Source organism: Psammomys obesus, unplaced genomic scaffold (assembly GCF_907164565.1).
Source record: "Psammomys obesus unplaced genomic scaffold, mPsaObe1.curated_primary_1811, whole genome shotgun sequence".
Taxonomy (NCBI): Eukaryota; Metazoa; Chordata; class Mammalia; order Rodentia; family Muridae; genus Psammomys; species Psammomys obesus.
In genome coordinates this window covers 101,418-125,657 of record NW_026590704.1, presented here as the reverse complement: position 1 = coordinate 125,657, position 24,240 = coordinate 101,418, and the positions used below count along the sequence as shown (strand labels likewise).

Sequence of the window (24,240 nt, the reverse complement as noted above, 5' to 3'; positions counted from 1 at the left end):
TCTTTCCCTGTGGAGACAAAAGCGGTGTGTGAGGAGAGATGCTCTAGGAGGAGGAAATGTTTCTATTTCCACGCAGGGACCACTCATACCACCTCTCTCTGTTCTGCGCTCCAAATATGCAGCCCATTGAAAAGTCGTTAGACTTGAGATTTCAGCATTTCCTTGAAGATCTCCCTAATGTCAATTCTAAAATGACTGTATTGGTATTGAGGACAGTAGATAAAGGGGCAGAATATGAAAGAAAGAGACAGACCTAAAGCAGGAGAGTGGGAAGAAGTGAGGGGAGGTGGAAGGAAGTGGAGGTGGCATCATGGAAAATGATAAAAGGATAGAAGAAGGATTACAGAGAAGGCAGACCACACCCACAGTGAGAGAAGAGAGGGACTACCGGAAGGATGTTCATACACTCGTTTTATCTATAACAAACATGTTCCCCCCATTCCCAGGAATTCATAATTTGCACAGAAGTGAACCTGTGTCCCTTGTTGGTCTTGCTCTGACAAGGAACACGATGCATCTTAGTCTTTTGTTTTCATCTTGCTCATATCTGGCCACAGAAGTCCTTGAGGAAGAGGCTAAGGAAGGTCCACAGAGGCACAGCAGACATACACTAAGCTGCCTCCTATGCTGGCAGTATCAGCTTCTCTCTGTTTCTGGCCCCCTCTGTCCGGCTTTGCCACACCATGCACTTCTCCCAAAGGGCATCTTTTACTATCTGACATTGTCACTGATGCTTCCCCTACTCCTAAGGTAAACTTGATGGTTCCTGTTCAGGTTGGCTTTTCACCTCCCTAAACTCACTCCAATCCACATCACTGTGCTGAACTCATGAGTAGAGATTTTAGTTGTCAAATTACTTGGATATCTCTACATCTATTCATCCCACAGTCTGCTGTTTCTATATACAGGTTTTTACATATTTATGTGGAAATGTCTTTGCTTATCAATTCAGTGCTAAGCCAATGACATAGAATACAAGATAACTGTAAAAAATATTGTCTCCATATTAGTGATACATATCATAAAACTGTCCGGTTAAATGTGATATTTCAAGAGTCTTTCTATAAAAAACTGAGGAGTGACATGTAGCCAGATATGCCTCCGATTTGCTAAAATAAGCAATGAGGCATAACCTACGAATTGGTCCAGAGAATCATCTTCTGTAGAGAATATCCAGACCCATTTTTTTTTCTTGTGTATTCCTATTCCAAATCTGACTGTTTCTCATTAATTCTCCAAGATCTTTCAGTGAAAAACAATGGCCTTCTTTCTACTCAGAGCAGGCTTCTGAGCCTGAATTTGCCCGTGGCCTCCTTACCTCACTTATATCTTGTGTTATCTATTCTTCAGAGAAAGAGTATTTGGATTGCTGGACTTAGAACCTGATATCAGAGATGGATCTCCAATGAAAAGAAATCATTCTGAGTTAGGAAGAGAGAATAAATTTGAGAAGTCCATAAGTACATAACTGAAGTTAATTTAAATCTTAAAGCTGTAACACAGAGAGTAGTGTAAGAGGTTATACAGCATAAGCTACTACAAAGACTTCTTACATAGTGTCAATGTTGGAATAACCAGAGAATAGAAATACTATTTACTTTTTATTGTTATTAGCATCTTCTCACTCCTGAATTCAGCTGTCTCAAAATCCAGAAATTCAAGCCCATGTACAAGGGAGATGAGAAGAGTTATGGCTATTGCAGGTTTGGATGCTGATCTTATGAATTGGGCAATGCAAAAAAGAAATTATAGAGATGGTAAGAAGTTGGGGGCCACACAGTGGGACATGGGGAGAACAGGAAAGCTGAGCACGGAAGTACGGAAGGAAGAAGAAAAGACATACTTCAAACTGGTGATGTTCAGTGGTCATTCCATGTGAACATGTTCACAGCCCATCTCTCCATAACTTTCACACTTCCGTCAGTATCCCAGTGTGATAGCCAGAGAGCTCTGCAGTGAGGAGAGAGAGCTGCAGCACCTTGAGCTAGAGATCAAAAGTCGTCACACACATGACCAATGGAGTCTAAAGCTCACCTACCCTTTTACCTACTGAGAACTCACCAAGAAAATGGCTTACACATATCACATTAGAATTTTTATAACTTGCAAAGCCAGTGCTGGCAAGAATGTAATGTATTATGCAATAATGAGTTTTTGAAGAGGAAGAAATTGTTAGCATACTTTTGGGGGGAAAAAAAGAAAGGGGGCAGACAAAAGGGTTAAAGGTTATAAGGCTTTTGTCAAAAGTTTTTTTTAATACCTAAACTTTTAAATGAATGACTTAACAAAGGGGATCACAGTACCATGTATGCAAAACATTCATTTATATAAATGGCAAACTCTGGAAGTTGGAAAGTCTACTAGTGTGGGAAAGATTAAACAAGTCTAATACATCCGAAATAGTAACAATTACCCAGGTTGGTAACGATAATTATAAATGGGTAACGGTTACTGAGATAGCATTTTATTTTCATGGACCTGTTTTTTCCAGTCTCCATACATACATTAAGCTACGGCATTTTAGGGACATACAGTAGAGAAACTTGTGCTCCTACAGCACAATGCTGGGAGGGTCTAGGTAACGGGAGAGAAGTCCTCACTGTGTTATCTTAAACACCAGGGGGGTCTATTCACTCACAGAAGGGCTGTCCACCGGGCACAGCAGGCGGAAGTTAAAGCTCTTCCCCAGTGCCACCGCCACTCCACTTCCTCGTAGACCAGATTTGCTCCTGTGTGGGTGCCCTGTGGACTGTCAGGGCCAGGCGCTGTCCCTTTTGTACCCCATTCTAGGGTCACCGTGTTCCCACTGTGTAGCCCTCCCCCACCTTCTTTCATCAAGGAGGATGCCTCCTCTGATTGGCCTTTCTTTACTTGAGTAAATCAGAGATGTGGGTACTTCTGACCAGTCAGCCAGAAACACATGCTTTCCTTGTAGGAAGAAAAGCAAAACCATGTGGTTAAAACCCTAGCACAACTTCAGTCGCTGACCCAGGAGCTGCTCCTACTGAAGAGCAAAGAAGTGAGGATCACGGGCGTTTGTTGAGTGGAGGAATGATAACACTGAATTCCGTCTACCTCAAAGTCTCTCGTTCGTATTGCGTTTTGACTGTATGTTGGGAGGTCTGAGTGCATGTGAGCCATGGTGGACGTGTGAAGGTCAGAGGGTGACTGTGGGCTGCTTTCCCTTCCCACCATGTCGAGTCCAGGAATTGAACTGAGGCCCTCAGGCTTGGCCACAAGCCACTGACCCACTGAACCCTCTCACCAGCCCCATCTCATTCTTTTGCCCTATCTCACCATCCCAATTGGTGAACATGTAGACTACATATGAGAAAAGAAAAAAAAAATCAATCTTAGTAAACTGTTATTTATGAATGTTTATTTTTTGCTAATTTCTTATTCTTAGTTTTACAACTATAAGTTTTTGCAGCTCAAAGATTTTAACAGTACAATGTATTTTCAAGATCCCATGTTTTCCTGGTTAAATTTGATGATGAAATTCCAGGTTTTAAATGCACCAAATGTATTGCTTTCACGTTTTGAGGCAGTTATTTTTGTTGTTCTTGTTGGGTTTTTTTGTTTTGTTTTGTTTTGTTTGTCTTACACATCCACCTCATAACCTAAGTGAGGACCATAGTGAATCAAGAAAGTCTGGGCAGACGTGCTAGAGTGGATGACAAGGAGGTGAACCACATTGTTTCCTCCATTCACAGCTTTTCCTCTTCTAAGGTGATGCCTAAGGGCTGGGGCTTGCAGCGGCACACAGAACAAACCTACAAGAAGCAAAAATTCTCATTAGTTGAAAGTCAACTTTCCAAACACAGATACAGAGTATTTTTTTTTTATCTTACTTCAGAAAAATGACATCACTCAACACAGGCATGACAGAACTCTCCTTACAAGTGACTGATGTTTTCTGCAAACTGATTTTTTGCTAATGCTTTGTTTAGTTTTTTAAACAAGGTTATATAAACATTTAAAAGACTGTGGAAAATAAAAATCTGCTTCATCTTCTTTCTGTGCGTCAGTGTGACCTTGCACAATGTACACTTGCTGTTCAACTCCAACCTATTCTTTCTTAATATTTTCATTCCCCTCTGAAGACAGAGATGGAACAAAGATGAAATGCATCGTGTGCAAGATTAAAAATTCTGAGAAAGTTTGCTTTGTAGAAGAATAATGAATATGGTTGAATAATGGATACATCAAGAAAAATTACCTATATGGAGCTCCAAACCTCACACAACACACACATATGTATATAATAAATACTTTTACTACATAAGACAAAATAACTTAGGCATAAAAGAAATTATGACGGATGATAGCCCACTCTCAAGGAAGGAATCACTAACCTTCCCATATGGACACAGATACACTTACATGAACTCATCAGTTCACACAACACACATAAACACACACGCTGAGATCCAGTATGAACATACTCCTCAACTTATATAGCTTAGAAAATAAAGTAAGTTTTAAAGGTAAACATTGCTTTCTGAGAAAAAAACAATTTTTTTTTCATAATCTGAGGTAATAAATACCCTTACTACATAAGACAAAAGAACTTAGGCATAAAAGAAATTATGATAGATGATAGTCCATTGTCAAGGAAGGAATCGCAAGCCTTCCAGAACAAAGATCACATCAAAATTAAAGAGCAAAAATAGCAAAAACTCTAGCAGACAACTGATAGCAAGAGGAAAACTCAGCACCAGCATGAGCTTGCAACTGTGTGTACAGCATATTATTTACTTCTCAATTTAGGAGAAAGGCAGACTGTGTATGTGTGTGTGTGTGTGTGTGTGTGTGTGCCACTTATGTGTTCATACAAATATGTGTAGATGTGTATGTATATTACATGTGTGTTTGAATGCATGTGTATACATGCATGTATGTGCAAGTAACTGGAAAGCAAAAACAAAGCTAATGAGACAAAGGAGGCAGGTTTTGCCTACATAAAAACAGCATGAAAGATACTTATGGTTATGAAAGTATTCTAATTAGAAAACGTTTTGCATATTCTTGGCTATATAAATATAAGTGTACAGTAATAGAATTTGTATTTACATATACAGTAATATAATATACGAAGTATAAATGTGAACAGTATTGCAATTTTGCATCATGTTACCTTTGGTGAAACTGGATCAAAGTTTCAGAGATTACTCCGCGTTATTTCTTACAAATGTGTAAAAATAATAACCTTGGAATAGCTACTTTTTAAAGAAAAGGCATTTACACTACTGTTATCTCAAAATCATGTTTTAATTTACTTTTGTAATCTCAAAATTAAAGAAATATCGAGATGAAGAACAAACTAGTTCATCGTGAGGCAGTTCTTCAGCACTGAAGAGACACAGGCGCACACACATGCACGCACACACCACACACACGTGCTAAACACACACGGCACGGGGAGTAGAAATCACGGCGTACATCACAGGGCGTGTGCCATGATCACATGACAGAGAAAGGAAAGTGGGCCCTGGGCTCCACGCCCAGAAGCGGACAGCTTCAGCATTGCAACCCTTTCCTGAGACAGCACTGGGAGACAGTGGCAAAGAAAAGCCTTCCCAGCAGGCAGAGCTTCGGCCAGTACATGGGGTCATACATTTTGTTTGGAAGGAGATATGATGTGGCCGGTGGGCTTGGACAGAGAATGACTGGAAAACTGACGAGAAAGGCATGTGGGCAAGGAGTTCGTGGCAGGAGCTCCCCAAATGGGCAAAAGACGTAAAGCTACTTCTGTAACCGTGTTCAGCATGGGAGGAGTTCAATAATCAAGGAGGTAGGATAACCCATTCTGTGGACAGATAGTCTCCTTCCCCAGCCATCTCTGCCATTACCCACTGGTCCCCATGAACAATATTGCCGTAGTGGCAGAGATGGGGTGGGGCCTGCATTCAACAGCATGGACTTCCACTCATCAAGGCTGAGTGGACACAGCTGCTGCTGAGTGCCAGCTCTGCCGACAGTAGAGAGCAACAATGAGCACTCCGAAAGGCACCGTTCCCCGCAGTGACCAGCTAGCGCCCTGTAGCAGGTTGATTATGCTGGACCATTTCCTCCAAAGAAAGAATAGTGCTCATGCTTGCCCTCGCTCTCTCTGGCAGGGCTGTTCCTTCACCGGTATTAGAGCCCACTTCTTCAGGGTTCCAGTGTGTACTGAAGAGCAGCTGAGATGTTCTGTCTCACGGACTAAGGAACTGCTGGATTTTTTAACTTTCTGTTGGGGGGACAGCCATTGCTTGACTAGCAGGACCACAGCCTATAGGCCACTCTAATAAATCCCCTATATAGTCATGTTATTAGTTCTATTCCTCTAGAGAACCCTAACTGATAAATTCCCCAAGCTTATATATACACTCAGAACTGCTAAGGGTCACTCAGACTAGCTGAGCTGCTGATAAAAGATACTCTCAAACCTGTTAAGCTGCCTTCAGGCTATGCAGAGGGTTCCACGTTTCCAGGTTTCCTGTGCCAACATCCGTGTTGAAGGGGGGAAAGGAAAATAGCAAGATTTAACATTAATTAAACACAATTATCAAGCTTAAGAGGGAAACAGGCTAAGTCAGTTCGGCTTCTAACGTAGTTAATATGAAACTGCTGACTTCTGTGTCTGTGAGCCTGGAGCGTCTTCTTTTCTGGAGACTTGGACAGCTGCCCTTCCCCACCTCCAAGAAGCCACCTCTACTGATAGCAGCTTACAAAGGAACTTCTCTTTGCTAAAGATACAATTGTTCTAGCAGAACCTGCCATTTTATCTTCTCTAAAATTTTCTTGGCTCCAGAGAAAACTCTCTTTTGAGATGGGGGTGAAAAGACCATTATAGGACAGTGACATAGTGAAGGTGATGACAATATGGCTGACCCTGTAGAAGCTACTGAACATTTCTGTCATCACAGAGGTTACCACCGGACCTCTGTGAGCCGGAGCTAGAGGTTCTGGAAGCACTCATTAAGGACTGAGTACTGCTTTCCTCTCTGAGTGCTGTTGACCTTCTCATCAGCTATGCTGGGGTGGGCTACTGGCAGTGACTCAGCAGTTTCTGAGTCCTTTCTGGTCCTGTAAGTAACCCTAATAGACTCATTGGTTCAACAAGTTGGATCTACCTTCAGTTTTCTATCTGAGGTGTTTTGTTTTGTGTTTTCATGTCTCCTCAAGTTTGTTGTCACCCAACAAAAGGCAGAATTATCCTGACTAGGTTACTTGATGCAGGGAGAGTGGGTTAACCCACCCGAAATGTGAGCGGCACCTTTCCACAAGCCGAAGACTCTCATTGAACAGGAAGGAGGAAGCGAGCTGAGCCTAAGCATTGACCTCTCTGCTTCCCGATGGCAGACGAAAGGTGACTGCCTCATTCTCCTGCCGCTGCGACTTCCCAACATGATGGGGAAGCTCCTTGGAACTGGGAGCCAGAACAAGCCTTAGTTACTGTCAACCATGAATTTGAGTCTAGAATCTCCTGGGAGATGGCCTCTGAGCATGCCTGCGGGGGTTATTTTGATTACATCGATCGATGTGGGATCTTAATTGAGGGCAAGACTTATTTCTAGGTAGAAGAGGAGAAATTGAGTTGCGTGAAGAGGAGAAAGTGAATCGAACTGTAGCAAACATCTACCATCCCTTTCTGCTCCCTGTTGGTGGGGCTGCTTTAAGTTTTAGCGACCTCAACTTCTCTACCACGAGCTCATTAAAACTTTTCTCCCTTCAGCTGCTTTTTTCAGGGTATTTTATTAACAGTCAAGAAAAGTAATATAGCTCCTCTGTCCACTTTCTTTCTTTTTTCTTTTCTTTTTTTTTTTTTAATGATCTCTTCATTTTTAATTTCTTAAAAGTCAAGTTCACAGCACACTCCAAGCAATGGTTTGAGAAAGAATATGTCAAGAAAGAAAACAAAGTTTTAAATGGCTGTTTCAAGTGAGTTCTCTGGAATTTCTGTACAGCAAATAATCAGTCATAATTTAAATCTTTGTTGCAGAGTAGCAAACATCTCATATGTGGGATGAGTCACCTAAAGGCACACTCCTCTGAAAAGCAACTAAAAGCAGTATAACAGAAACAAAAATAAATAGTCCTAGAGGGGAAAAAATATATTTGGCAGGATGAAAGATTTTCAAGTCATCTTATCTCAAACCTGCCAGCTCTCTCTCATCAGGGAGAAATAAGGATGCATTTCACATGGTCAGTCTCTCATTGAACTTCTCACTCACTTTTTAGAAACGAATGGCTGTTACAGTGCCCCATATTTGCTCTCAGATATGTTCACTGTCAAAAGGCTTTCAGGATAAAAAGACTGCTTGGCTGCCCCAGGAGACTGGCTAGGAGGTAGGCACTCTAAGTTACACTGACTTATTTTGCACCAAAGGATCAAAACAAGTAAGCATCAAACTTTCTCTGCTTGATAAAACTAAAGTTAGAAAGCTTTTGATCTGTCCAGTTGAGTGGGAGGGAGGCTTTGGGTACCTCAGCAAACACAACGTTTTTGCAGAAGAACAACATCCACAATGCTGCCCTTTGTCCTTCCTAGACCTGCAGCCCAGGGGCTGGCACCCAGTGGCCCAGGGGCTGGCACCCAGCAACAGTTCCTATAATTAGGAAGTTTGTTTCGTGAAAGCCGAACTCATGGGATGAAATCTCAGAGACAAGGGCTGTAAAACACACCTCTCTTCCTCAACAGCAGTTTGGCAGAACAGCTGCTTAGCCCAGCTGGTAGAGACACAGTCAGCTCATTCCTAGGCCGTTGTTATGATTATCTGAAAGATTTCAGTAAGAGCACAGTCCAGTTATGGATCTAGTTCTTGAGGAGAAACAGTGACAATGTGTTCGGTGCACTGTGATGAGACCTGGACTCAGACCCAGCCAACAGCACTGCTGCTCAGAGAGCTGGAGCGAGGACGTGGGGGCTGAGTGCCTTGACAGTGAGGAGAGTTGGCTTGGGTAACCTGAAACTCCTCCGCAGTGATCCTTCTGCATGCCCAAGGTCATATCTCATCCAACATCCTCACTGCACAGATAAGGACATTGCACCCTCTTCTCTATCATCTAAATATGCCTCCAGTGGTTGCTTCCTCATCAAATCTGCCTCTCACTTCTCCTTTCAGCTACAAAGGCACTTTCACTTTTCAGTTACTTTCCTGACAAGCACCAGGGGCAATAAGACTGTTTCTTATCAGATGTAGCTCGTGTGCTTAAGGGTTAAGACAAGTAAGAGAAGGGAAAGGAAAGACCAGGAGGCAAGCCCTCTTCTGTAGGAGGGAAGCAACGGCCAGTGAGGACAGCATCTTCAAAACCACAGAGACAGGCAGGCATAAAGGAAAGACTGAGGAAGATGAAAGGGGAGCTCTGGGACCCTGAAAATCAACTTGGTGAACTTAGACACAAAGCCACAAAACCGAAAGGGCCCTTGCTGGTTTGCTGAGCAGAAACGGGATGTGATTAAAAACCTAATAGTTGAAAACCTCAAATTCCAGCTCAGTGCCTCATGAGGGACCTTGTGACACATACACATTAAAGCGGTAACAGGCTTTGGAGTAAAAAATGCTGCTTTTTTCTGGCCCTTGCATTTCTTCCAGACCTCAGTGCGATGATGCGGTGGTGGATTCTGGGAGATGACAGTAACAGGGCTAGAAGCCAGAATTCTGACTTCTTTCAGAGATATGGATGGTGAGTTCTCTATTACACCTCTCTGGAAGACACTCCCAGCCTAGAAGAGAGGTGTAGTCCGAGTCTTTGCTCCTCTTTCCCTGTGAGAGAAGCAATGTGTGCTGAGAAGGGTTAGCTTCTTGTTTCACATTGTAAAAACAAAACAAAACAAGCGTGAGTGAGTCATTCCTGGGACTGGCTTCCCCCTCCACTGTACATGAATAGTGTAGAAAAGAAGTTATTCATATATAAACTAAATATGAACCAAGAAGACACAGTTTGGATGACGTACCGTTGGAAAACCCTCGCTTCTGTTTGGTGAGGGAGTGTAGTATCAGACCTGCCACATGAAAGTGGCCCAGAATGGATTCCTGAGCACAGTGTCCAACCTATGTCCTCAGTTATCATTCAGGACCCAGGCATCTCCCTAAAACACTCTCCTCTTACTGCCAAATGCAACTTGAGTTCTGATTATATATCAGCTTGACCCAAACTTACAGTGAATATGAGCAGTGTTTAAGCAACCACCTTGCTGAGAAAAATCCAGCTAAAAAGCTCCCAAACGTCAAGTGTTGTTATAATGGCCTCTGTTGGTCGACTGTCAGCATCTTGTAGTTTCAACAGAGTGAGAATTCTGTATTGATGTAAAAACATCGGGAATATCAATATGTAATGAACCGTGCACTATAAGAGAAACATTATAAGCAACATGGCATCCACTTGCGCGCGTTTATTTAAAGTTAGACAAGAGTGGTCTCAGGATGAGGGGAAGATGTAAGAGGGCCAACAGGAGAACACAGCAATGAATATCAATATGTTAACCATCTGTGCTTCATGCACTGTTAACTCTGAGAAAGCGTGAAGATTGAAGATAGCCCTGCTCAAAACTTGGCATAATCTTTGCACCCTCATCTCTACCGTCTGTATTTCCCGTAGCTTGCCACTGCGCAGGCACAGCCCCCCCCCCCCCAGCCTCAAGACCTTGCTGGGCTGCAAAAAGGGCTTAGTTTCCTCTGCCTGCAGCAGCTGTGAAAGAGGAACCTCGGTGGGGGGGGGTGCAGATGGTACAGAGCTGGACCTGCTGACACTCACATCTCTGGGAGGATAGGCCACCGAGAGCTGGGGGTGGGGGGTGGGGGAGGTCACTGCACCCAGGTGCGCACATGGGCTCACCCTTCTTTGAAGAGCAGCACTGAGTACAAGTCTCACCCTCATTTGCTATGTGGCTTGGAGTTTCTCTCCTTACCTTTGTCCACTTGGGTAGACTCAGCTTTGGGGAAGCTTTACAGCTAAACTAGGAAGGAATTCAGTTTGTGGGGGCAAGAGCAAGAGCGGGTCCGTATTCTAGGATGGGTTAGGATTTGTAGTCAGCTTGGACTGTATTGGGCCACTATTTTTTTTTTTTCTTTTCTTTCACTCCTCCAGTTAGGACAGTGTTTACCATCTACTCTGAGAGAGACACGTGCTGCAGAAGGGTAGAAGCAATGATGGTCATGAATTCGTCCTGCTTCAGTCTCAAAGCCCTGTGATTTACAGCTTAGAGCCGCTAACTAGCCAGCTCATCAGAGAGTGGCTTGTCAGCACCGTCAAGATTCTCTTTACTGAGGTGACACCGTGCTCCTGGCACCTGGGGCACTGCCGGCCTGCAGCGACCTTGCACCCTCCAGTATGCTCCAGTCCTAGGCTCTCACGGCAGCTTAGGCTGGGTGTGTGTCCACACTTCCAGACGGTGGCCCTGGGACCTCCGTGTATCACATCCTTGGACCCATGTATAAAGTTACTGCCCAACTGGTGTGACTCGTTCACGTCTAAAATGTTCCTCCAGACTATCAGGCCGTTTAGACAGTTTTTGTCGTTACTCAAAGTGTTTCCCTTGGGGATGACAAAATAGGACCTTCTGGACTTTGGGGGTGGGGCAGATGTCACATCCTCGGATTTGCTGGGGCTGATGTTTTCATTTGGCAGGGTTGAGTTCATGGACTCCCCAGCACTCTGTTTGGCAGCAGGTTGACTCTCTTCCTGTGGAAATGTTTCTGTAATCCCCTTCATTGTGCTTTCTGAAGAGGCTACAAGAACCAGTGCGAGGCCAAGCAACAGCAGAAAGACGGCCATCCCATAAACACGGTAACCTTGCCTGCAGCCAAAAGGAGAACATAGGGGAGATGTTCTTTGTTGTTGTTTTGGGTTATGGCATTTATTCTTAGTAATAACCCCTACACGTAAGACTTCACACATATTAATGAGATACGATATGGTAAACTGACAGTCAGCTGGGAAGCCTGAGCACCCATGCTAAAACCTCCACTTACAATTGATTCACTCTGCTTTATTTAACATTACCTCCCCCATCTGAAGAAGAGAACAAAGAAACAAACAAACAAAACCGAGCTACGTCTAAAGTGCTGAACTGAGCGTTCCTTTCTTCTTTCTGCTCTTACAGGAGGGGTTTACAGTCTCCACATAGGCCAAAGTCATCTCAGCCAAGACATCTGACTATCACTGTCTCTCAAGGCCCACGCAGGACCTGGCACAAGACACAGAAGGTAATCTGTCTCTATCTCTTGTTTCTTTCCCTACCCATTCTCAGTCAGGAAACCTCTGTCTTTACCAGTTCCGTTGGCAAGTTGATCTTGCAGAGAAAGATTCCAGCTTCTTGCGGGGCTGGAAGTGAAACTGTGTCTCATACTCAGAGTTTCTTCTTCTATTGGCTCTAACAGAGAGAAGGAGGAGCAAGAAAGGAGTAGAGAGTTGTGTGTGGGGGTTTGATGAGGAAGCAAGGAGCCAAGGACTCTCTGCGGCCAGGGAGCACCTGCTTTGAAGTCTTCCTCAAGTTTCCTTAAACCCAGAGTGTTTTATTGTTTCGTTTTCTAGAGCCTACGACACACCTTCCTTTGTGTTTTGATATGTCTGATCTTCTTACCAGCTAGTTAGTTGACGCATGTAATCAACACTGCTCTAAATCTGACAAATCCCTGATCCTGAAACACTCTTTCTGATCATGGCCAGAAGACACAGCTTCACACAGAGACTTGCACAAACACCACCCTCTCAGCAGATTTGTCAATGGCATGGTTAGTCAATGCAAAAACCATTTAGTGGTGTCAGTTTTGGGCATTCCACAGTGGGAGTGCCAGGAAAGATGCTTATTTATGTTGGTGATTCTTTCTCTCTCTCATTTTAGAATGATTTCCCCCTTTTTTTTTCTCCTTTAAAATTTCCTCTTACCTATGTGTTGTCACCTTACTTCCTTTGTAACCACCATCCCTTGCACCGCTAAAACACCACCTCAACGACACGCCCCCAGAGCTCTTGACATGTCTCTCCTTGCCCCCAGGACCAGAGGAAGCCTACCCCTGAAGCCCACAAACCAAGGCTCTCCTTGCTCTCATCCCAGTCAAGGCTCAGAGGTTTCTCTAATCATTTTGCTAAACAAAGCTGCCTTGATCAGTCGGGAGGAGGTCCCACTCTTATCTAAACACACCAGAAGCCCCTGTCTCTTCATTTTTATCAGATTTTATTTTGTATTTATGGGTGTGTGTCTGTATGTGTCACGTGTATATGGGTGCCCACAGAGGCCAGAGGAGAATGTCAGCTCCCCTGGTGCTGGTGTTACATGAGATCACGAGCCATTTGATATGAGGGCTAAGAACCAAACTCAGGCCATCCAAAGAGCAACAAGTGCCCTTTGCCACCGAGCCATCTCTCCAGCCCCCATCTCTCCCTCCTTGGTTCTTTCTTTTCTGCTTCTTGAAAGCCTCCAAAATCAGATTTGGATTTCATTCTTTCTTTGACACATCTCTTATCACTTAAGCCTACCAAATCCATTTCTCATTTATGTGGATCTCTCATAACTTTCTTTTTAAAATGTCTATTTTTTTTTTTTTTTACTGGTTTTCATTACATGTGGGAAATATGCATGTGGATGCAGGTCCCCTTAGAGGCAGGAGGAGATCGTCAGATTCCCTAGACCTAGGGTTACAGGGATTGTAAGCTGTCTGACACAGGCGTCGGGACTTGAACGTTCGTCCTCTGAAAGAGCAGTCAGTACATGCCCTTAACCCCTGAGTCACATCCCGTCTCTTTCCTTGTCTCACTGTTTAAAACAAGATTGCCTGGAACTTGTTAAATAGCCCAAACTGGTCTGACTTATAACTGATCCTCTGCCTCAGCCTCCAGAACGCTAGAATGACAGACATGTGCTACAATACTCGACTATTGACAGACTATTAAGAACTCAGTGCACATGTGATCCTTGAGAATGTGGGCCCTAGGCATAGACTTGATAGATGTTGGATGGAGAAAGAATTGGTAAATAACTTACTTACTTTTCTGGAACCTCTGCATCTTTTGCTGTTGACCCCTCTTAGTGAATTGAAATTAGGAAAATAGGAAGGCGATGAGGAAGAGCAGTGCAGAGATCCCCTGTCCTTGTGAAACACATATATCACATGGGCGGAATTCACAGCTACCTGAACTTAATTGCTTGTTATTAGGTGTTCGTTAAAACACACACACACACACAAAGACTAGATATCTAAATGTCATAATATATCTGAATTGGGCTTTGGTCTCTACTGAATGAAAATACTAAGAGATGGATTCCTAGATAGATGTTACTTGAACCTTAAAGGGAATTCACTTTATCTTCCAGATTTGTTTTTAAGTTGGAACGGAGAAGTTAGAAGGAAGAAGGGAAGAAAAAGAAATGATGACAAAGGAAAGGACAATAAAGCCTAGGGACGGGGCAAGAAAACACCAGCAAGGCTCTCTTTGTGTGCTTCTGACTGAGGCTGCCCTGACTCCTGACTCCGTAGCACCTGACTCCTCACTGCGCCTGCTGCTGCTCACGCTCTCTTCAGACACGGAGCATTGACGGGGTTCCAACAGAGAAATGAAACTAATATTGACCCGGAGAAGGACTGTTCCGTGTGGAGGAAGCCATGAGACAGGCTCTGACTCACAAGCTGAGTGTGCGCCACTCAGGATAGCCACCCTCCTCCCGGAAACTACCTGGTCAGTTATAATTTAATGTCTTGAAAAGACAGAAATAGGAGCCCACGGAGACGGAGACGTGCCTCCTCTCTCGAGATGACCTTCAGTTAAGTCCAAGTGACCAGTGCAACAGCGGGAGTCTCTCAGCTGAGAAGATCAGGACAGAACGAGCTCTTTGAAGTTTGGGAATCATTCACCCTGCCCTGGCCCACTCACTTGTCTGAGTCCTGCTTCTCACGTACAAGACTGAACCAACATCGCTCAGAACTAATGGCCCCCATACACTGGCCCCTGCTTGTCCATTATCCTTATTTCTTACTGTTTCCCAACCCTAAGCCTTCTCTCAAGCGAAGCTGCTTTCTGTACTGCTTAAAGAAAAATAGAATTGTAGGATAATAGACTTAGAAACAACCACAAATGTTATCATAGCTTTATAGATGAAAAAAACCCAATAACTAGAAGACTAGCGACAAAAATCCTAATTATCAAGTTTGATGAAATTTCCAGAATTAGGAGTCTCTATCTGTCTTCCTTTCCCCTCTGGCTGTAAGGTTACCATGTCCATAGCTGAACATGGGGTGCTAACACATTTAATTTAGCAAGAATCAAAAGGGGAGGGTGTTTGCAGTCCGCCTCACAGCCTTCTCTGTTTCATCCAGAACTTTGAAGAGGAAGTTTTTGAGTCGCAGAGAGACTCAGTCCTCTTTCTTTCTTTCTTGGAGCACTTGGAGCTGTGTCTCTCCACGGTCTTCATGAGAATGCTTTCTGACTAGACAGGTGCCTTCCAATTTCCTTTTCTTTTCTTTTGAGACCAGGAGGAGCTGGTGAGCAGGAACAGGCGCAGGATAAGCTATATAATCTATCTTTAGAAAAGTCTTTAAGACCCCAGAAGTGTCTCCCCAAATACAGGCTTCTGCCATCCTTCTTGGTTACCCACCCTGCTGCTGTAGACCACTCAGACTCCGGATGAAAGCTGGAGAGAAATTAAGCCAAAGCTTGTTGGGGAATTCTCCCCTGCTGGCTGGCTCTCAAAGTGCCATGCAGTGCCCTGAAGGCTGCTTTGGGGTAAAGACACTGATGAGCTAGCACAGGTGTGGACTGTAACACCCACCTGCCATGCAAGATGCGCCTTTTGGTGCAATTCTGGTAAACCTGCTGCTTTCTAACAGGTTTGGGGCTTGCCTAGTACTTTAAACCATGACTGAAAAGGTCACAGGCCCTGAACCTAATCTGTCTTCTTAGCTGAACTGATACGGCATCAAACCACCCTCTAAACCTCTGTGTTTATAGCTACAGACAAAGGCTATCTCGGCCTTAAATAAAGGCCTTATTCACTCTGTGCAGTGAACAAAGGTAAATGCAAATACCCATAGTTGCCCAAGATGCTGAAAGCAAAGAGTAGCTGAGGGTTCATCCCTGGGCCAGAGGTTTGTAACAGCCCTTAAGGTTCACACAACATAGTGGAAGAGGGAACAGAGAGCATGCAAGAGGCATAGGATAGGGAGAGGGACTGCAAGATGCCATCTTCCATGCACAACTTGACTATGACAGTGATAAACTTAGAGCAGCTGGGCATCCTGGTGCTAGGGCCACAGGAGTCAGACCCTCCTAACAGTCAGCTATGAGGAAAGGACTCATGTGCCTACCGCTTCCTGCTGACCTCGGCATCCCACGGGCTCTAACGGTCAGTTCTAAACTCAGGGTGACACAGACAACCCTGATTAAACTTTGTGGGACACAGGAAAATGGGCTCTGGGTTGAAAAAGGAAAGAAAACATAAAGTTGTGGGTGGAAAGGTAGAGGGAATGAGAGAAGCTGAAGGAGAGATAGTTCAGTGGGTTTGATCAAAACACAATGTATATATGTATAAGATTCTATATGTATAATATGCAATAAATTTAAAAAAAATATACTAAAGGAGAAAAGTCCCTAAGAGGTGACCTCAATTACTTTTTCTTAAAATAAATAAATAATAAATTGAGGGCTGGTGAGATGGCTCGGAGGTTAATAGCACTTACTGCTCTCACAGAGACCAAAGTTCAGTTCCCAGAACTTACAGAGTCTCACAACCACCTGTAACTCCAGTTTCAGAGACTAGATTCCCCTTCTCACCTCTGTGGGCACTGTATAAATATCACACACACAGAGAGAAACAAATCAATAAGTTTAAGGGGAAGTAGAGACAAAGTCACACCCTCAGGCAAAAATCTAATTGATAGCTGCTGGAAAAGGAAAAAAAAAAAATCAGTTTCCTTTAATGAAGTGAGGACACTGGCCCCATGCTCAGGAGTAGTTGGCCAACAAAACACCTTTTGTTTTGTTTTGAAGAGAGAGAAAGAACATGGAACTGATATTTTAATTCATTTTTAATTAAAACAGAATTATGTCACTTTTCCTCTTCTTCCCTTTCCTCCAGCCCCGCCCATGCCCTTCCCTTCAAGCCCCTCCCATGCCTGCCCATTCTCAAATGGATACCTCTTTCTTTTGTTATTACTGTTGTGCATATGTGTGTGTGTACTGAGTCATTTTTTTTGTTGTTTGTGTCTTTATACTTTCAAGGCTAACTACTTTGTATTAAATAGCCAATTAGGGGGCTGGATAGGAAGGTTGGAAGGAACTAGGAAGAGTTGGAGGAAGAGAACAATATGATCAAAATATATGAGTCAGGCCTTGAATCCCAGCCCTGAAGAGGCAGAGGTGGGCAGACCTCTGTGATTTCGAGGCTACCCTGATCTACATAGTGAGTTCCAGGCAATCCAGGGCTACAGAGTAAGATCCTGTCTTAAACAAACAAAAACACATAATATGAAATTCCTAAACAGTAAAATAAAGGTACTTCTAAAAAAATTATGCCACATGATCCTTCATGCACAAAATTAATATTTTCAATGCTATGATCTGTTTTTCTGCTGGCAAAGTTCATACGACCATCCTCCTCCCGATCCTGCCCTATCATACTGGATCTTTGAGATATAGATATTTCATATAAGAAAGAATTTTTGCTATCATTTCGATTTTTCGGAATATTGACTTAATGATGTTTATCTAGATTAATCATCGGGGTTTGGTTGTTTGGTGTTTGGTTGGTGGCCTCTTGAGCATGACACCTAAATGCCTCTCCCTCAGATTCCTATTGATCCTCACCGAAAGACTCAAAGACACGGAGCAAAAACGTAAAGCACGTGGGAAGCCTGTGGTTTAATTCAGCGAAGATGTTTTTATTGACATGGAACCAATGACTGCGTCTCAGCCACGCTGGAAGGACAACTCACCTACCCATTCCATTCATGGGTTTGTAACCTACCCACAGTCCAGGTTAGCCAGTGCGGCTGGGAAACGGAGGAGAGGTTCGCACACTAAGTGCTGGTGGCGAGTCAGTCGACATACCCCTGGAAATTGACTGGCCCCAAGTCGTCACAAGTGACTAGGACAAACCCCTCTCTGGGGGAAATTTGGTACCTGCAGGCGGGGTATTTGACGCCCTCGATGAGCTGACAGACTGTCAGTCTGAATCGCGCCTCACTCTGGAAGCAGAAAATGTCAGAATAGTTGGGGCAAGCCATCTTCTTAGAGGAAGTGCAGATGCTGTTGATTTTCTGAGGCCGCTCGTGGATGAAGACGTGCATCTTTTTGCATGTGTGGTCGGGTTCCCTGATGACTCTCTGGAGGATGATGTGGTTGCAGTACCTCGGGGGAGCAGCGCTCTGAGGGTAGTCCACATGCAAATGCTCTATGGATGTGAGCACGACATCCTCATTCAGCTCGTTTTCCCAGAACAGAAGCAGCAAGAAAACAATCACCATTAGCACCATCAGGGGCAAAATTCCCTTCACATCTCTGGCTTTAACTCCTGGTGAGTAAAGGAAACAGAAAGGAGCAGAAGGTAGTGAGAGTCCTCCTGCCTCAACCCAGGACTGCTCCCCAACCCTTCAGGATAAACGTCCCCTCCCTGCTAATTAAAATCACACTGGCCACTTGAGACCCCTCAGGACGCCCTTATCCCAATTACTGAAAGGCTCCTTCCCACCCAGTTCCTCACGCCCCGCCAAGACTGTCCGCCATAGCCTATCTCTGCTCTTGACAATTCCTTCCCCTTGCACGGATTCGCCTTCAGTTTATGCTAGCCCCCCCCCCTCACCTGCCCTTCTCGCTCTTGCTTTCACAGGTAACATGCCCTCGTAATCATGTATGTGAGAAAAGCCTTTGTGTCTCCCTGTTCAGCAGGCAAGAACTGACAAGGAGCTGCTGATCGTGGGGCGGTCAGAGGAGGAAAGAGCAGAAAGGGAGGGACCCGAGGAACAGTGCGCTTCGGTGCCTTCAGGGAGGAAGAGATCACAAAGTGAGACAGCGGAGAGGCAGGTCCCGCCTGGGTTCTCGCTAAACAGTCTCCGACTCTTGGGAAACTTTCTCATCAGTCCTCCCCGCAAGTCTGTGAAGCAGCTACTGTTTTCACTCCGTCGATAGAGACGGAAGTTCCAGAAAGGCCATGCTAGAGACAATAGACTCACACAACAAAGAGTTTCCTCCTATCGGTGCCAAACCCCGGTTTCAGCACTTTTATTCCCACGTGGTATACTGAGTTAGGTAAAAACAACTCTCCTGAGTGTGGCTAAAGCCCTGAGCTTCTGAAGAGTGTGTCAATAGTTCCCAAACTCGGCTGAATCTTTGAAACACCAGGTATTAAAAACAAAACAACACCCATCGGCTTCCACGTGGATAATTGGTGGCTGTATGGTTCCAGACACTGGGGCAACAGGAAAAACTGTGTTGCCTTCACCTCATGGAATCTGGTGAACTGATGCAGGGATGGAAACCGTCATTTGACTTAGTCTTGCTCCGGCATGGAGCCTTCATCTCGAGTGTGGGAACGAATGTGCCTGTGCCTGGGTGTCTATGCGTCTTGTCTAAGGCTGTGCATGTATGAGTGTGAGAATATGTTACTGTGTGGGTGTGCGTGTGTGTGTGAGGGAGACTGTGAGTATGGGGGGTTGAGTGTGTATACGTGTGAAAGGTGTATATGTGAGAGTGTGTATGAATGTGTGTGTTGTGCTCATATGTGAGAATATGTACGTATGCGTGACTAGAAATGTGTGTGATGTGTATGTGCGTGCATGTATGTATTATGGGAGACTGTGTGTGTGTGTGTGTTAGGGTGTTATGTAAATGTTGAAGTATGTGCGTATGAGAGAGAGTTGGGGTTAGGCCTGGAGAACAAGAGAGTGCCCTCTGTGCTGACCACTTTCTTTGGCACGGAGCTCAGTCTGTGATGTTTTTAGGAAGCTAAGTGTAGGGGCGTGAATGAAAACGGCTCCTGTAGGCTTATAGATCGAATGCTTGGTCCCCAGTTGGTGGAACTGTTTGGGAAGGATGGGGGGTTGTTTCTGGAAGTGGGCTTTGAGGTTTCAAAAGCCCGTGCCATTCCCCGTTTTCCTTCTCTCTCTGCCTCTCTCTCTATCTCTCTTCCTCATGCTTGTGGATCGGAATGTGAGCGTTCAACTCAACGACTGCTCCAGCGTCATACCTGCCTGCCGCCATCCTCCCCGCCATGATGGTCACGAACTCTAATCTCCTGAAACTCTAAGCCCCCAACATACTCTTTCTTCTATAAGTTGCCTTGCCCACCAGGCCTTAGCACAGCAATACAGGAGTAACTAAGACAATGAGTGTGAGGGGACCCATTATCCTGTCTCTATTTTTGTATATGTTTGCAAATATTTATGTAAAAAGTTTACATTCTTGTTCTCAGGGAGCTTATGTCTGATAGATGCAGGTTGACAATGAAATATAAACACAATCGATGGTGTTTTAGAAGACAGGAACCACGCAGTTTTACATAGGATGGCCAGCGTGAGTAGACCTGGGAAATGGATAGGTTTCCCTTTCTCCCTGACTAACAAATCTCAATACTGTTTAAGGATATTCCGTGACTCAGGCTGGAAAGATGGCTGTATTGTTAAGAGCCTCTGGGATGGGGATCAGCCAGAAGAAGAAGATGACCCCTTGGCCCATCACTCTCTTTTTAAAGATTCATCCTTTCAACATTTTACATAAAGCTGAAATACTTGAATATCCATACAAAAGAATGGGAAGCCTTTCAGTATAACTGGGAAAGGCCAAAGCACCAGTTCTCAGCCGCTCCTAACTCTAGCGCTTTCTGGATTTTCTAGATGTAAAACAAAATGGAGGCGGGGTATTACTAGTTTTTAATTATCATTCAAGGTAATGGCTTCCATTGTGACATTTTTATACATAGATATCATAGTCCTTGACTATTGTTTGTCCACCACACATACACACTGATCTCCTCTCCTACCCACTTCCCAGTCCCCTTCCTCCCATCAGATGGCCCCTCCTGCTTTCATGGAACACACATTCCACAAAGAGGGGGTAGTTTAATCAGGAGTGGTGGTGCATGCCCGTAATCCCAGCACTCAGGAAGGCAGAGGCAGGTGGATCTCTGTGAGTTCAAGGCCAGCCTGGCCTACAAAGTGAGTCCAGGACAGCCAAGGCTACATAGAAAAAGCTTGTCTCAAAAAAAAAAAAAAAAAAAAGGAGTTAGTTTTTAAGCGAAATCCATCAGAAAAAAAGCCTGGGACTTACCCTGCACCTATCAAATGAAAGTCTAGAGGTAAGCTGCCCTCGCATTCAATAGCTCCTTTCCTAAGATTCCCTGAGTGGCAGACAGCGTCTTCCTCTCTAGACTGCTGCTCACCCACAGCAAGATGAAAGCCATCCGCTGGAGAGGCGGATGCTCGCTGCTCTGGTCTGACACAGCGACATTACTGCCCCTGCCTCGGTCCAGAGCTTGCAAGCCAGCAACAAGATGGCTCACCCATGAGCTCCTTCGCTGGATGCCTGGACGGTCTTCTCAGAAAGCCACTGCTGGAGGAAGTGAGTTTCCTGTTGGTTGGCTGCCACGGGGTGCCGCAGAGGGTTGGCCTGGCCTCCTTTCCACAGACCGCACATCTGGACAGGAGAGCAGCGTGTTCAGCTCTCAGCGTCCACAGCTTCTAAGATCACAGCATGTTTATGGGGTGGGCAGGAGGTGTCGTATCCTGTCCCTTCCGTGGCACCAACTACCTATGTTAGCATGAGAAAGCCATGACACTTCCCAGGGTTTCCGCTTCTGCATCTAAAACAGGAGTGGTAGAAAAAGAACGTAGGGTAAACGTAAGGCTCCACCCTGCTTTCACACACCAAGGTACAGGCTGATCTCACAAGATGGCTGGCTACACACCGAAGGTGGTCTGTGCTTCCCGGCTTTTCCTGGAAACAAGCGATGAGGAAGCATGGGGTTAGACGGTAGGTACCAGACCCCAAAGTGGGGTTTGACTTAGAAACAGAGCAGTTTTCCTGTGGGATGGCTTATGAACTGGCAATGTGGTCCAAGGGGCACAAAACAATAGCACGGGGGAAAGGCACGGAGGACAGCGCTTTTGGGTTTTGTTTCTTTTCCATTACATTTAGTTGGTTAGTTAGTTAGTTAGTTAGTTAGTTAGTTAGTTAGTTAGTTAGTTAGTTGGAAATGTGCACGCAACAGTGGGCCTATAGAGGTCAGAGACGACTTTTGAGTTGGATGTCTCTTTCTACCACGTGGGGCTCAGGAACTGAATTCAGGTTACCTCCCTTAGCTTCTTTTCCCACTGAGCCATCTAAGTGACCCTAGGAGGTCAGAGGTCAGCTTTTAGGCATTGCTTCTTTCCAACCACCATGGAGATCCAGGGAGTGAGCTCAAGTCATCAGGCTTGACAGCATGGACTTTTCCCACTTAGGTATCCCACTGGCCAGTAAGCACAACTATTGTAGAGGCCCCATTGAGTATCTTTGACAGTTACAGAGCTGTGAACTGATTCCCTTACATGTTCCTGGGCTCTATTCAAACTCCCCACCTACCGCTTCATCTCTTCCCCTTCAGTCAAGGAAGGTGAAAGACCGGGGCCTGCATCCACCCAAGAGCAAGAAACTCCTGACCTTGGACAGGTGGTGTTCAGCGTTGGAGACAGTCAACCTGGGTTTTACAATTACAGCCCCAGGCTGTGCACACACAGCCTCTGTGGGAAGCGCAGTCTCGCTGCTAGCCTTGGGTGCCTGCAATGACTGACACAGGCCAGTAGCCCAAGAAAGACCAGACGAGGAGAAATTGCCTGAAGCACCTTCAGTTTCTTCATTGCAGAAGTGCTTTGATCACATCATACCCGGCTTCTCATCTGTAAAGGCGGCCGGGGCTCTCACCCAGAGCCTTCTGCATGAGCCGTGTGGAAAGACCATTAAAGCAGCCTTCCCCCTACCCCCTGCACCCCCCAGGGCATTCTTCCCTTTTATGCACTCCCAGGGTCTGCTTTCTTTTCTTTTCTTTTCTTTTCAGTTCCATCTTCTCTAAAAATAGGATAAAATTCCTTGGAAAAGATGAACTAGAATAATCACCGTGGCTCTAGAAAGTCTAGGCTCGTTTTAACTGCACCAAAACCCCTCCGCGCCCATCAGCACCCTGCTCGGGCCACTTGGGAATCATTAAGACTGGTTTCTGCAAAGATTGAACTCAGTAAAATATAAGGACACGAGGAGCTTATGGAAGAGTGATCCGAAGGGACTGTACTTTCCTCCGAATGTAAGAAGGCAAGATTACAAAAGTGCGCTATTTTTAATTTGCGAGAGTTTTTTGGTTTTTATGTTTTTAGATAGGGTCTCATTATACAGCCCTGGCTGGCCTGGGGCTTGACCCAGCTGCCTCTGCATCCTAAATGCTGGGATTAAAGACATGTACCACCATGTTAAGATTTAAGCTTTGTTCAGAGGGCGTGTGTGTGTGTGTGTGTGTGTGTGTGTGTGTGTGTGTGTGTGCAGGCAGGCGTTCACGTGAGTGAGAATCAGCTAAGTGCAGATGCCCAAATAGCCGTCAGATGCCCTGGAAACAGAGCACAGTTGTGAGACACCTATTATGGGTGATAGGAACCAAACTCAAGCTCATCTGGAAGAAAGCCAAGCTTTCCTAACTACTGAGTCAACTTTTTTGCCCGCTTTCCAGTTGTCAGCTTTTACTTATTTTTATGTATTTATTCATTTAGTGTGTGAGAGGGTAGTTCCTGTACCACGGTGACTGTGTAGAGGTCAGAGGACAACCACTCCATGTGTGCCCAGGGTGACGCTGATGTGGTCAGGCCGGGCCGGCACTGACGACTTTGCTCACGGAGCCATCCCGAAGGCTTCTTCTGGAGCATGACTTGGATGAGGCTGTGCAGCACTGTTGGCTCAGAAGGCCAGAAAGACAGGCGGAAAGGGGGGAGACGTGCTGATTTCCCACCAGGCGAGGCCTTGAACCCTCCCTTCATTTGCTGACGGCCCTTTAGGAGATTTGGGGAAATGCTGTTAGCTCTGTGCTGTTCTCCTTCACAACCTTTCACTCAACCAGGGAAGGCAAGGCTCAGTGAAGGAGGCTCTGTGGAGGGTAGGGCTGGACACCGCCTCCGGAAGGCCTGAAAAATAACGGTAGCACGCAGGCAAGAATATGAGTCTGACAGAGCTACCAGGGAGCGCCGTTAAAAATAATAATAATAATAATAATAATAATAATAATAATAATAATAATAATAATAATAA

At 45.0% G+C, this 24,240-nt stretch overlaps 2 protein-coding genes across 3 annotated transcripts; both read right to left on the bottom strand.

The window, feature by feature from the left end:
* Positions 1–11,181: 11,181 nt before the first annotated feature.
* Positions 11,182–11,763, bottom strand: Rnase11 (ribonuclease A family member 11 (inactive)). The gene has a single exon (XM_055608632.1). The coding sequence runs from the start codon at positions 11,761–11,763 to the stop codon at positions 11,182–11,184; it is 582 nt and encodes a 193-aa protein (XP_055464607.1).
* Positions 11,764–17,855: 6,092 nt separating this feature from the next.
* On the bottom strand, positions 17,856–21,286 carry Rnase12 (ribonuclease A family member 12 (inactive)). 2 transcript variants are annotated; one of them, XM_055608673.1, is made up of 2 exons: positions 21,244–21,286; positions 17,856–18,493 (listed from the first exon to the last, which is right to left on the bottom strand). In XM_055608673.1, the coding sequence occupies exon 2, from the start codon at positions 18,453–18,455 to the stop codon at positions 18,018–18,020; it is 438 nt and encodes a 145-aa protein (XP_055464648.1). In that variant the 5' UTR covers positions 18,456–18,493; positions 21,244–21,286; the 3' UTR covers positions 17,856–18,017. The 2 variants fall into 2 exon arrangements, with proteins under 2 accessions (XP_055464648.1, XP_055464647.1); XM_055608672.1 differs by lacking the exon at positions 21,244–21,286 and adding an exon at positions 18,782–19,045.
* Between the last annotated feature and the right edge of the window lie 2,954 nt (positions 21,287–24,240).